At 45.4% G+C, this 14,977-nt stretch overlaps 1 protein-coding gene across 1 annotated transcript in view; it reads right to left on the bottom strand.

The window, feature by feature from the left end:
• trim9 (tripartite motif containing 9) overlaps positions 1–14,977 on the bottom strand; it is a 131,346-nt gene that overhangs the window by 18,113 nt on the left and 98,256 nt on the right. The window contains exons 7-8 of the mRNA XM_041214189.1: positions 12,578–12,716; positions 12,088–12,111 (exon numbers count right to left, since the gene is read on the bottom strand). Of these exons, the coding sequence (XP_041070123.1) occupies positions 12,088–12,111; positions 12,578–12,716 (163 nt within the window). The remainder of the gene's footprint in view (positions 1–12,087; positions 12,112–12,577; positions 12,717–14,977) is intronic.

Below are 14,977 nucleotides of genomic sequence, written 5' to 3'. Positions count from 1 at the left end.
GACCATTGCTCCAATCAGGCACTTAGATGGTTGGCTTCAGGTTCCTCGTTGAGCCCGGAGTACATCCTGCATTCAAGAGGCCAGCCACTCACCAGTACTGGCAGTACCACTGGAGTGGTGGTCACTGCCGGTGGCCTGGGCTGCAGGATGGTCGCTGGAACCGGGAGTGAAGGTAGGTAGGGCGGACTCGCTGTGACCAGGAAGGGAGGCCCTGGCGAGGGGGTGTGGTGGAAGGAGGATGGTTAGCATTAAGGTCAGGTGGGGATCTTCATGTGTGGACAGTCCTTGCTTCAAGCAGTCTTTCCATGAGGCATGTACTGCCTAAGTAGGAGGACACCCACCCCCAGGCATACCAGCAGTGGCAAGATGAAGCAACCACTTAAGGGCCTCAATTGGCTTCCAGGTGGGAAGACTGTCCTCAACCCTTCTCACCCTGGGCTTAATCAGGAGGAGGAGGGGGAGGGAGGGAGAAGGATCGGAAAGGCAGTAGAGTCTCTACCCCACATGTTTGTGCCTGATTATACTGGGCCCCTCCGCCTTCCAGCCCGCCTCCAGATGGAGAATTAAATGCCGCCCAGCATCTCCAATAGTGCAGCACTCCCTCAGTACTGCAGTGGAGTGTCAGCCTATATTTTGTGCTCAAGTCTCTAGAGTGGGGCTTGAAACCCTCAGCCTGTTGACCACAAAAGGCAACCAAAATGCAAATGAGAGGAAGGCTTTTCATTCCTCCACGTTTTCTGTGCTTTGCTTCAAAATATATTACCAGAGGCTCATTTTAAATAAATGCATTTACAAACTTCTTCCTTTCCGTTTCTCTTAAACAGAAGATTGGCTGCATTCAAACTGAATGAGTTGTGATATTTTGATCGGTTTTGTCCCTTGATTTTGTGGCATAGCTTTCGGCCATATTGTACTTGATTCGAGTATTTTTGTATTTTCATTTTTTCACCAGCTACTGTTGAGGGAAACTCTACTCTTAATTCATGGTGGTAAGATGGGCATGCTTATTGACCTGAGAGACAGACAGCACTTGGCATGTGATCTTAAGCCACCTATTCAATACACCATTATATTGGCATTAAAAACAAGAAAATGCTGGAAATGCATAGCATGTGGAGTGAGAAACATAGTTAACATTTCTGGTCAATGCCCTTTCATCAGAACAAATGCTGCCAGACCTGCTGAATATTTTGAGCATTTTTTGTTTTTATTTCAGATTTCCAGCATCTGCAGTATTTTGCTCTTGCACTAATGTTGGGTTGTCTTACCTTACCAGGTTATGTAAGAATATGCTGTCTTCTTTTATGCATGTTTCTGGTTATGCAGATAGTTAATGTGTCGAACTTGTTTATAATCTCAGGAGCAGTGGGCTGCAGTCCTTTAGGGAAGGTCCCCTGACCTGCGAAACAGGGCAGCCTCCTCATCTCCAACTCCCCCAGTCACACAGTGGGTCAAGATTTGCACTGCTGCATAATTTTCCTGCAGCATCACTTTGCTTCTCTGTCTTGGGGTTCCTTTGAATTGGTTTCTAACTGGCATTTTCTCCTCCCCCTACCCCTGACCTTGGCAAAGGCAGGCAAATATTTAAGAATAGTTTTGAAACTATCACAAGAGAAAGTATTGTTTTAGTAAAAGTTAGCATGGCCATTTCAATTTAACTGTGATGAAGAGTCCAGCCTGCTGTTTAAACAGACATTTTGACAGTTCATTTCAAACCTCCATCTGCTGCCAAGAAAAAGAAACAGAAACCAGGCACAGAAACAGAAAAGATCATAACTTTAGCAACTGTCAAATTCACTTTGGTAGACACTCCTGGACTCTCCTCCAGGATAATGATCTGGTAAACCTGCATTCTGAACAGTATTTTCCAGTTGTCAGTATTATTTAGAGGTCGATTATTGTTGTTCAGCAGTTGAATTAAACGCTTAGCAATTTTGATACTAGGTTCCTGTGATTGTTTGCTTACTCCAGATTGGAACTTGTAACAAGATAATTTCCCACAACATAGGGCACGGGAAATGAATAATCATCTTGCATTATAATGACTGAAACAGAATTTGTCCCCATGTACATTAGCTACATCCAAAATTTAAATTATGACCTGCTGGTCAGATTTTCCATAATGTATATTAATTGGCTTCCTGAACAGGGGCAAAACGGTGTTGTTTATTGTCAAATGAACTGAAGGAACAACTCACTCAAATGGCAAGATTGCAACAAACAGGTAAAAAAAAAACTAAGCTTGCAGGAGAAAATCTTATCTACAGTTTAGGCTGGAACTCAATGCAGAAACATTCCAGCATTGTTGAGGCACAGAGCTGTTGCATTAAAAATATCATGCACTGTTCAAAACACTCCTGATGGCCTGTCCATCATTTTGCAATGATCACCTAAACCAGATTAATTGGTTATTTTGTTGAATCTTGTTGTGTTGATATTTAGATAAAAGAAGTACCCCCAAATGTCATTTTACTTCAAAGAAATTCAGAGCAAATTCAGGCATTTGAGAGATAATGTGCTACTTGAGTGCAATACAAAAGTAAATTAATCTTATTTACTAAAACATTTGTGGCAAAGTTTTTTCTGATGATCTTAAGAGGACATACACCATTTGTCATGTTAACTCTCCAAATAATTAACAATTTCAAGGACAATGAAAAATACTGACCATACTGAACTGAAGTTCTGCACAAAAGTAAAATGCTGCAGATGCTAGAAATCTGAAATATAAAACACAAAATACTGGGAATACTCAACAGGTTTGACAGCATCTGTGGAGGGAGAAACAGAGTTAACGCTTCACGTTGAAAGGTCATTGACTTGAAACGGTCAACTCAGAGGCTCTGTGATGATTGCCAAATCATTTTTGGAGGTCTTTCAAGATAATCTCTGGCAACTTGATTATGTACAGACTATCCAGTTCAAAGTTTATATAGAACCATCACAGAAAACATCCTAAAAGCTGCTATGGGTAGTCCTTTCCCACTATAACTTCCAGGATTGGTTGGTCACCAGGTTCAGCTCCTGAGGTTTCAGCAGCAATCCTAAGCTACTCAAACTCTGCTGAGTGATCTGTAAAAAATCCTCACACAATGGCATATGAGCCCAGAAAAGTCAGGACTAAAGTTTTGATTGCAACTTAGTTCTAGAGGTAACATTAGCCATGTTAGTTTTATATTGTGAAGTTTTTGGAGTCCGCTATTCATTCAGTTTTTGAACAAGAGTATGTACAGCATGTACTTTGTGCAAATAGGAAAACGTATAATCTCGATATATACAGTATTAGGCGTAGGAATTTAAATTTTTCCATTTATTTAAAAATCTCATCTGCAAGAAATGCTTGTGTTTAATATTTTCTTCCCTCCTCTCTTGTGAGCATGATATTGGCCTATACAACAACAGTCACTGTATTTCAGAAGTACTTCATCACATTTAAATATAAAAACAAAAAAACTGCGGATGCTGGAAATCCAAAACAAAAACAGAATTACCTGGAAAAACTCAGCAGGTCTGGCAGCATCGGCGGAGAAGAAAAGAGTTGACGTTTCGAGTCCTCATGACCCTTCGACAGAACTGAGTGAATCCAAGAAAAGGGTGAAATATAAGCTGGTTTAAGGTGTGTGGGAGGTGGGGGGTTTGGGTGGGGGGAGAGAAGTGGAGGGGGTTGGTGTGGTTGTAGGGACAAACAAGCAGTGATAGAAGCGGATCATCAAAAGATGTCACAGACAACAGAACAAAAGAACACATAGGTGTTAAAATTGGTAATATTATATAAACGAATATGCTAATTAAGAATGGATGGTAGGGCACTCAAGGTATTGCTCAAGTGGGGGTGGAGGGAGCATAAAAGATTTAAAAATATTTAAAAATAATGGAAATAGGTGGGAAAAGAAAAATCTATATAATTTATTGGAAAAAAACAAAAGGAAGGGGGAAGAAACAGAAACGGGGTGGGGATGGAGGAGGGAGCTCAAGACCTAAAGTTGTTGAATTCAATATTCAGTCCGGAAGGCTGTAAAGTGCCTAGTCGGAAGATGAGGTGTTGTTCCTCCAGTTTGCGTTGGGCTTCACTGGAACAATGCAGCAAGCCAAGGACAGACATGTGGGCAAGAGAGCAGGGTGGAGTGTTAAAATGGCAAGTGACAGGGAGGTTTGGGTCATTCTTGCGGACAGACCGCAGGTGTTCTGCAAAGCGGTCGCCCAGTTTACGTTTGGTCTCTCCAATGTAGAGGAGACCGCATTGGGAGCAACGAATGCAGTAGACTAAGTTGGGGGAAATGCAAGTGAAATGCTGCTTCACTTGAAAGGAGTGTTTGGGCCCTTGGACGGTGAGGAGAGAAGTGAAGGGGCAGGTGTTACATCTTTTGTGTGGGCATGGGGTGGTGCCATAGGAGGGGGTTGAGGAGTAGGGGGGTGATGGAGGAGTGGACCAGGGTGTCCCGGAGGGAACGATCCCTATGGAATGCCGAAAAGGGGGGTGAAGGGAAGATGTGTTTGGTGGTGGCATCATGCTGGAGTTGGTGGAAATGGCGGAGGATGATGCTTTGAATGCGGAAGCTGATGGGGTGATAAGTGAGGACAAGGGGGACCCTATCATGTTTCTGGGAGGGAGGAGAAGGCGTGAGGGCAGTTGCGTGGGAGATGGGCCGGACACGGTTGAGGGCCCTGTCAACGACTGTGGGTGGAAAACCTCGGTTAAGGAAGAAGGAGGACATGCCAGTGGAACTGTTTTTGAAGGTAGCATCATCGGAACAGATGCGACAGAGGCGAAGGAACTGAGAGAATGGGATGGAGTCCTTACAGGAAGCGGGGTGTGAGGAGCTGTAGTCGAGGTAGCTGTGGTGGTCGGTAGGTTTGTAATGGATATTGGTGGACAGTCTATCACCAGAGATTGAGACAGAGAGGTCAAGGAAGGGAAGGGAAGTGTCAGAGATGGACCCCGTGAAAATGATGGAGGGGTGGAGATTGGAAGCAAAATTAATAAATTTTTCTAAGTTCCAACGAGAGCATGAAGCAGCAACAAAATAATAATCAATGTACCGGAGAAAGAGTTGTGGAGTGGGGCCGGAGTAGGACTGGAACAAGGAATGTTCCACATACCCCATAAAGAGACAGGCATAGCCACACCTTTTATTTGGAGGAAGTGAGAGGAGTTGAAGGAGAAATTGTTCAGCGTGAGAACAAGTTCAGCCAGACGGAGGAGTAGTGGTGAATGGGGATTGTTCGGGCCTTTGTTCGAGGAAGAAGCTAAGGGCCCTCAGACCATCCTGGTGGGGGATGGAGGTGTAGAGGGATTGGACGTCCATGCTGAAGAGGAAGCGGTTGGGGCCAGGGAACTGGAAATTGTTGATGTGACGTAAGGTGTCAGAGGAATCACGGATGTAGGTGGGAAGGGACTGGACAAGGGGGGAGAGAAGGGAGTCAAGATAACGAGAAATGAGTTCTCTGGGGCAGGAGCAAGCTGAGACGATCGGTCTACCGGGACAGTTCTGTTTGTGGATTTTGGGTAGGAGGTAGAAGCAGGCCGTCTGAGGTTGGGCGACTATCAGGTTGGAAGCTGTGGGAGGAAGATCCCCAGAGGAGATGAGTTCAGTGACAGTCCTGGAAACAATGGCTTGATGTTCGGTGGTGGGGTCATGGTCCAGGGAGAGGTAGGAGGAAGTGTCTGCGAGTTGACGATCAGCCTCTGACAAGGGTGGTGCTGTTGTTGTCTGGCGCACTGATTTCTACCTCGCGGAGTCTGAGCGTCAACTCGCAGACACTTCCTCCTACCTCTCCCTGGACCATGACCCCACCACTGAACATCAAGCCATTGTTTCCAGGACTGTCACTGACCTCATCTCCTCTGGGGATCTTCCTCCCACAGCTTCCAACCTGATAGTCGCCCAACCTCAGACGACCCACTTCTACCTCCTACCCAAAATCCACAAACAGAACTGTCCCAGTAGACCGATCGTCTCAGCTTGCTCCTGCCCCACAGAACTCATTTCTCGTTATCTTGACTCCCTTCTCTCTCCCCTTGTCCAGTCCCTTCCCACATACATCCGTGATTCCTCTGACACCTTACGTCACATCAACAATTTCCAGTTCCCTGGCCCCAACCGCTTCCTCTTCACCATGGACGTCCAATCCCTCTACACCTCCATCCCTCACCAGGATGGTCTGAGGGCCCATAGCTTCTTCCTCAGAGGCCCGAACAATCCCCATCCACCACTACTCTCCTCCGTATGGCTGAACTTGTTCTCACACTGAACAATTTCTCCTTCAACTCCTCTCGCTTCCTCCAAATAAAAGGTGTGGCTATAGGTACCCGCATGGGCCCCAGCTATGCCTGTTTCTTTATGGGGTATGTGGAACATTCCTTGTTCCACTCCTACTCCGGCCCTCTTCCACAACTCTTTCTCAGGTACATTGATGATTACTTCGGTGCTGCTTCATGCTCTCGTTGGGACTTTGAAAAATTTATTAATTTTGCTTCCAATCTCCACCCTTCCATCGTTTTCACGTGGTCCATCTTCGACACTTCCCTTCCCTTCCTTGACCTCTCTGTCTCAATCTCTGGTGATAGACTGTCCACCAATATCCATTACAAACCTACCGACTCCCACAGCTACAGCTCCTCACACCCCGCTTCCTGTAAGGACTCCATCCCATTCTCTCAGTTCCTTCGCCTCCGTCGCATCTGTTCCAACGATGCTACCTTCAAAAACAGTTCCTCTGACATGTCCTCCTTCTTCCTTAACCGAGGTTTTCCACCCACGGTCGTTGACAGGGACCTCAACCGTGTCCGGCCCATCTCCCGCGCATCCGCCCGTATGCCTTCTCCTCCCTCCCAGAAACATGATAGGGTCCCCCTTGTCCTCACTTATCACCCCACCAGCCTCCGCATTCAAAGGATCATCCTCTGCCATTTCCGCCAACTCCAGCATGATGCCACCACCAAACACATCTTCCCTTCACCCCCCCTATCGGCATTCCATAGGGATCATTCCCTCCGGGACACCCTGGTCCACTCCTCCATCACCCCCTACTCCTCAACCCCCTCCTATGGCACCACCCCATGCCCACGCAAAAGATGTAACACCTGCCCCTTCACTTCCTTTCTCCTCACCGTCCAAGGGCCCAAACGCTCCTTTCAAGTGAAGCAGCATTTCACTTGCATTTCCCCCAACTTAGTCTACTGCATTCGTTGCTCCCAATGTGGTCGCCTCTACATTGGAGAGACCAAACGTAAACTGGGCGACCACTTTGCAAAACACCTGCGGTCTGTCCGCAAGAATGACCCAAACCTCCCTGTCACTTGCCATTTTAACACTCCACCCTGCTCTCTTGCCCACATGTCTGTCCTTGGCTTGCTGCATTGTTCCAGTGAATCCCAACGCAAAGTGGAGGAACAACACCTCATCTTCCGACTAGGCACTTTACAGCCTTCCGGACTGAATATTGAATTCAACAACTTTAGGTCTTGAGCTCCCTCCTCCATCCCCACCCCGTTCCTGTTTCTTCCCCCTTCCTTTTGTTTTTTCCAATAAATTATATAGATTTTTCTTTTCCCACCTATTTCCATTATTCTTAAATATTTTTAAATCTTTTATGCCCCCCCACCCCCACTAGAGCTATACCTTGAGTGCCCTACCATCCATTCTTAATTAGCACATTCATTTAGATAATATCACCAATTTTAACACCTATGTGTTCTTTTGTTCTGTTGTCTGTGACATCTTTTGATGATCCGCTTCTATCACTGCTTGTTTGTCCCTACAACCACACCAACCCCCTCCACTTCTCTCCCCCCACCCAAACCCCCCACACACTTTAAACCAGCTTATATTTCACCCCTTTCTTGGATTCACTCAGTTCTGTCGAAGAGTCATGAGGACTCGAAACGTCAACTCTTTTCTTCTCCGCCAATGCTGCCAGACCTGCTGAGTTTTTCTAGGTAATTCTGTTTTTGTTTTGGATTTCCAGCATCCGCAGTTTTTTTGTTTTTATCTCTGTGTTTAATTGATTGCCACTGCTCTTCAAGAAATGCCTACCTCCTTGAAGAAGTTCTGTTCGTCTCTGCGACAAGATTTCCGTATCTCTCTTTTGCCTTGCTCACCTTCATTGCTTTCCATTTCTCTCCTCGTATTTGACAAGGTGTTTACTAAAACCCGCTTTCACAGCCATATCTCCTTTCTCAGTGACTGTCTCCGTCTCCGACTTACCCCATGTGGATTTCAACTGAAATTCCAGCCCTCATGTTTCGAACCCACCCAGGATTACAGGTATCTCCGGGACATAAAACGTTTCTCGGACTGCTGTTCCCGTCATATTCTGAAATCCACACTCAGTGCCATGCGCCGCCATATGAACACACTCGACCTCTCCCTCCAGCAGCACTGCTGTACCCTTTTTCAAAGCTGCGTGTGCCCCCAGTTTCATTGTATTCTTCGTCTCATCCGACGCCTCAACAAGAAACTTTTTCACTTTCTCTCAAGTGCTAAGGAACGCAAGCTCCAACAACTCATCGACACCAACATCCATCTAGGACCCTCCACCCCTACCTGTCCCTCCGTCCCCAACCCATCTTCCAATCCCAGCCCCAGCCATGTATTCACTATACCCCCTGACCTTCCCCTCTCCGATGCTGAATGTTCAGTGCTCAGCAAAGGACTTAGTTTCATACCCTTACGCCCTCACCTCAATGAATTTCGGGCTCGGCATGATGCTGAACTCTTCTTCCGCCGTCTTCGTCTCCGGGCTCACTTCTTTGGGCAGGAGTCCTCTCCCCGTTCAACGGATCCTTTCACCCACCTCCAATATTCTCCCTCCACCTGGACCCCTCCCTCTGGATTCTTACCTTCTCTTGATCTTTTCATTGCGAACTGTCGGCGCGACATTAGTCGTCTCAATTTCTCTGCTCCTCTCACCCATTCTAATCTCTCTCTATCTGAACTTACTGCACTCCATTCTCTCAGGTCCAACCCTGACATTGTCATCAAACCCGCCGTCAAGGGTGGTGCTGTTGTTGTATGGCGCCCTGACCTCTACCTCGCGGAGGCTGAGTGTTAGCTCACAGACACTTCCTCCTACCTGTCCCTGGACCATGACCCCACCACTGAACATCAAGCCATTGTTTCCAGGACTGTCACTGACCTCATCTCCTCTGGAGATCTTCCTCCCACAGCTTCCAACCTCAGTATCCCAACCTCGGACGACCCGCTTCTACCTCCTACCCAAAATCCACAAACAGAACTGTTCCGGTAGACTGATCGTCTCAGCTTGCTCCTGCCCCACAGAACTCATTTCTCGTTATATTGACTCCCTTCTCTCTCCCCTTGTTCAGTCCCTTCCCACCTACATCTGTGATTCCTCTGACACGTTACGTCACATCAACAATTTCCAGTTCCCTGGCCCCAACCGCTTCCTCTTCACCATGGATGTCCAATCCCTCTACACCTCCATCCCCCACCAGGATGGTCTGAGGGCCCTTAGCTTCTTCCTCGAACAGAGGCCCAAACAATCCCCATCCACCACTACTCTCCTCCGTCTGGCTGAACTTGTTCTCACACTGAACAATTTCTCCTTCAACTCCTCTCACTTCCTCCAAATAAAAGGTGTGGCTATGCCTGTCTCTTTATGGGGTATGTGGAACATTCCTTGCTCCAGTCCTACTCCGGCCCCATTCCACAACTCTTTCTCCGGTACATTGATGATTACTTCGTTGCTGCTTCATGCTCTCATTGGAACTTAGAAAAATTTATTAATTTTGCTTCCAATCTCCACCCCTCCATCATTTTCACGTGGTCTGTCTCTGACACTTCCCTTCCCTTCCTTGACCTCTCTGTCTCAATCTCTGGTGATAGACTGTCCACCAATATCCATTACAAACCTACCGACTACCACAGCTACCTCGACTACAGTTCCTCACACCCTGCTTCCTGTAAGGACTCCATCCCATTCTCTCAGTTCCGTCGCATCTGTTCCGATGATGCTACCTTCAAAAACAGTTCCTCTGACATGTCCTCCTTCTTCCTTAACCAAGGCTTTCCACCCACGGTCGTTGACAGGGACCTCAACCTTGTCCGGCCCATCTCCCACGTATCCGCCCTCACGTCTTCTCCTCCCTCCCAGAAACATGATAGGGTCCCCCTTGTCCTCACATATCACCCCACCAGCCTCCGCATTCAAAGGATCATCCTCCACCATTTCCGCCAACTCCAGCATGATACCACTACCAAACACATCTTCCCTTCACCCCCCTTTTCGGCATTCCATAGGGATCGTTCCCTCCGGGACACCCTGATCCACTCCTCCATCACCCCCTACTCCTCAACCCCCTCCTATGGCACCACCCCATGCCCACGCAAAAGATGTAACACCTGCCTCTTCACTTCCTCTCTCCTCACCGTCCAAGTGCCCAAACACTCCTTTCAAGTGAAGCAGCATTTCACTTGCGTTTCCCCCAACTTAGCCTACTGCATTCATTGCTCCCAATGTGGTCTCCTCTACATTGGAGAGACCAAACGTAAACTGGGCGACTGCTTTGCAGAACACCTGCGGTCTGTCTGCAAGAATGACCCCAAACCTCCATGTCGCTTGCAATTTTAACACTCCACCCTGCTCTCTTGCCCACATGTCTGTCCTTGGCTTGCTGCACTGTTCCAGTGAAGCCCAACGCAAACTGGAGGAACAACACCTCATCTTCCGACTAGGGACTTTACAGCCTTCCGGACTGAATATTGAATTCAACAACTTTAGGTCTTGAGCTCCCTCCTCCATCCCCCCCCTTTCTGTTTCTTCCCCCTTCCTTTTGTTTTTTTCCAATAAATTATATAGATTTTTCTTTTCCCACCTATTTCCATTATTCTTAAATATTTTTAAATCTTTTATGCTCCCCTCACCCCCACTAGAGCTATACCTTGAGTGCCCTACCATCCATTCTTAATTAGCACATTCGTTTAGATAATATCACCAACTTTAACACCTGTGTGTTATTTTGTTCTGTTGTCTGTGACATCTTTTGATGATCTGCTTCTATCACTGCTTGTTTGTCCCTACAACCACACCAACCCCCTCCACTTCTCTCCCCCCACCCAAACACCACCCCCCGCCACACTTTAAACCAGCTTATATTTCACCCCTTTCTTGGATTCACTCAGTTCTGTCGAAGGGTCATGAGGACTCGAAACGTCAACTCTTTTCTTCTCTGCCGATGCTGCCAGAGCTGCTGAGTTTTTCCAGGTAATTCTGTTTTTGTTTTCATCACATTTAAACACTGGCAATATTTTGAACAATGCGTTAAGACTCTATGTAAATGCAAGTCTTCCTTTGGCGTGTATGCGGATGAATATTCATTAACATACTTAAAAAGAGCGTTAGCTGGCTACTTAATTGCAATGGTATCTTTCTGAAATCTAATTCTTTCCTTACTTGATATCCACATGAGCACTTTCCAGTAAGGGTTGCTAGGCTGCAATCAAGAGTGGAAATCCTGGCTCAATTTTCCATTCTTTATTCAGAGAACAATGGAGCCAACTATACCATCCCTGCTGCCCTGGCTGCAATTATCCAGTTCAGCAAAGATCACAGTCAACCTTGAAGTTCTTGGAAGCAGTAACACCCACTGAGCCATCAGGGGAATTCCCACAATAAACAAATATTCTCAATATACTGTTTAGCTAAAATAACTTCAAATCAGCTGTCTTTCCTGCATTAAAGACATGGCTTACATGCTTACTACATAAAATTTAGTGCACTTGTTCTTAACCTGTCACAAGATAGCTTAAAATATTTCTATCTACCTGCAGTGTTTGTTTGGTCATAAAAAGCCGACAAACAAAATTCTTAGTGTAATCCAACACTTTGGCGAAAGGGGAACAAAACACACAATGTTAGATTGCTATGTACTTGAGCTCCAAAACAGTACAATCTTTGAATTACACAAGTAGTTTATTTTTCTATTCCACCAAATATGTTTAACAATATTCCTGTGCCCTTTTGACATTTCATACCTGCAATATTACAATTCAATAGCAGACAAACAAACAAATAAGCAGTGACCAGGCCACTAAAGCAAGACATTTAGAATAGTGGCTAACTTACACTGATTGTATGGACAGGTGATATCTGCAAAATACAACAGGGATTTCTTTAGAAAAAACCTTCCAATGCTTGGCAAATCAAAATGTACCATGCTAATACAATTAGTTTTACAGAGTCTTTAAAAAAAGATGCTGCAGTGTCAATGTCATAGTACAAAATACAATCATACAAAAGGTTTCACCACACAGTTTAGCTCAAAGAATTTAACATTTTCATATATAATCGAAACAAAATGCTTTTCAGATATGACTAAAAGGCTTACTTTTCATTAGTGCAAGGCAGTAATTCTCTACAGTTTACAATCCATGAATACTTGGGATACTGAGTATGGCAATTTATCACAACCTATATTTTGCTGAAATGAGCTACTTTACAATACTGTGTTAATATTTTGACTTTTTAAAAAAAACACAACTTCCTTCTTATTTTAGAGCATACAAAAAAAAAACGGTTTTAAGATATTCTTAAAGTATCTGTGATGAAACCTCACCCTCTGAAGTCTGTAGGACAAGCGTCTTGCTGTAAGGACCCACTCCCGACTTGTTGAAAGCTTTCACTCGGGAACTATAAGTGCTGTTGAAATGTAGCCCATCAACAGTGCACATGGTTTCTTTTCCTACATACACCTCCTGTTCATGAAAATCAGAAACACAGTAAAATAATTCAGAGATTACTTTTGACCAGTGTACAAAGGAAGTTGATGTACCTATTGTGCAGGTCTTATTCTCCGAATGCTAATCTCCTGCCCAAAATTCCCTTATATTGCATCATGTTTGACTGCTTCAAGTTTCAAGACAAAGTGAGATACTTTTTCAGGAAGGCAAGAAACAAAGTTAATTATCTGATCTCAATGTGTCATCTTTTCAGAAAAAGTGTTACCTGGTCAGGTCCAACGAAAGGTAATTGATGTCTCTTTAGTTGGCATAACTTTTCACATTATTTGTAATTATAGAATATAAAAATAAAATTGCAATAATACAAATTGCATTTTAAATCAGAAAATGGCTTGCTAAGCATAGCCATGGTATGCATCAGAAAATGAAACGGTCAAATGAGGACTTACCTGTTTGAAGTTTGATCTTGGTTTTATGAAGTAAGTGGAGTGAGAAATAATGAGACACCTCATTCGTGCATGCTCAGCCAGTCTCAAAAGCGAGGGCACAGTTACGAACTCTCAGTGCCAACTATTGAATTTCATTTTGTACTTGGCAGTGAAGAGTGGTACACGTATGTGATCAGTAACAAAGTATATGTAAAACATATAGTCCTGTTATGTATATCAATGCAATTTCATGTCAACTTAAAGTTATATGAAAAATCATGGGAGAGGATGAAGGGCACATCATTTCTCATTCAAAATCTAGACCAAACTTCGAACAGGTAAATTCTCATTTAATCTTTCCATTTTATTTCACAGCAGTGTTCGAAATAATGCAAGGTTTTCAAGCAAAACAGTGGCCTCTCAATGCCAGTTCAATGTACAGCAAACTAGTCAAACTCATAGGGCAGAATTTTCTCTGCCCACTGGAGTCGGGCGTGTTCGGCAGTGTGAGCGGACAATAAGGTGAAGGCGGAGGGTGGGGGGGGGGATTGGTTGTGCATCAGGGAAACCTTGTATAAGTGACCATTCCTTTGCAGCCGAGACAGTTCAGATGCAGTAACATTAACATGCTTGAAGTCAGGCCTTTAGCTGATCTGTCCACTCAAGCAATGCAGAGACATCAAAGTGCCACCAAGTATCCAGATTATTACAACCAATGGTTAAAATATAAATATACCAGAACCTGAAAACAGAAGTTGCATTAAAATCTTTAAATAAGAAAGGCCTTAGCAAAATTAACCGCCACCATATTTTACAATACTCACGCTGAATTTTGTTGTTTTGCGCATTGTATTAAAAACATTTGGATTTTTGAATGGAATGACTTAGAGGTCTGACTCCAAGCATGTCACTGGTGGAGACGCTCATAGCCCCTTGCAAAGTCATCATTCTGGTTTGGAACAATCTCCCCCATGGTTCAGGTTAACAGTACAGCCTTGCAGTACGGGTTAGGAGAATGTCTGCACCAGAGCTGAGAGCACAGCATGCAGTCCAATGGGCAAAGCTGCTACCAATTGGTCAGGTGGAGTGGGGCGAGGTGGGCAGGGTCTCAAGCCGCCACGCAATGCATTAAACTCTAGCCATCCAAGTGGTGGCCAGCACTCTCCAGGATGCATTAAGGGCCCCCTCAGATTTAACCAGGAGAGGTTCTTAGCATACCCAAGCTAACCCACGTTCCTTTCTATTTCATCCTGCAGGGGAGTACATCAGGAGCATGGAGCCTGGTGAACTAGCTGTATGCCTCATGGGCATACAGACAGTGGAGATGACAGAGAAGGGAGAGATGGAGGAGCCTGGCTGCACAGAGGGAGGAACAGCACCCTCAGAAAGAAGGGGCGGCTGGGTCTCCCACACATGTTGCTGAAGAGCCACAGCAAGCCATCGCTGTTCAGTGCCTAGCTAGACCCAGGGTCTATAGATGCTGCCTTTCATTCCTGCAGAAGACCAAGTGTTGCTGAAGACTGCGCATGTCTAGGGAACTGGTTGGTCACATCTGCCAGCTACTGCAGGATTTGGCGCCACAGGGACATGGAGGTCATCTACTGCCACTGGCTGTGAAAGTGACCGTGGCACTCATTTTTTACACAGGTGGCTCCTTTCAGGGCTCCACAGATGATGTCTGTGGGATACCGAAACCAACACCCACAGAGACATCCATGAGGTCATGGACGCCATCTTTGCCAAGGCACAAACTTTGTGCATTTTGCCCAGGACCAAGAAAGCCAGGACGCAAGAGTGATCGGATTTGCCCTGATCTCAGGTTTCCCACAGGTACAGGGTGCCATTGAC

This window comes from Carcharodon carcharias, chromosome 20, assembly GCF_017639515.1.
Source record: "Carcharodon carcharias isolate sCarCar2 chromosome 20, sCarCar2.pri, whole genome shotgun sequence".
Classification (NCBI taxonomy): domain Eukaryota; kingdom Metazoa; phylum Chordata; class Chondrichthyes; order Lamniformes; family Lamnidae; genus Carcharodon; species Carcharodon carcharias.
Note: the sequence above shows the minus strand (reverse complement) of the source record. Positions and strands in the feature narration are given on the sequence as shown.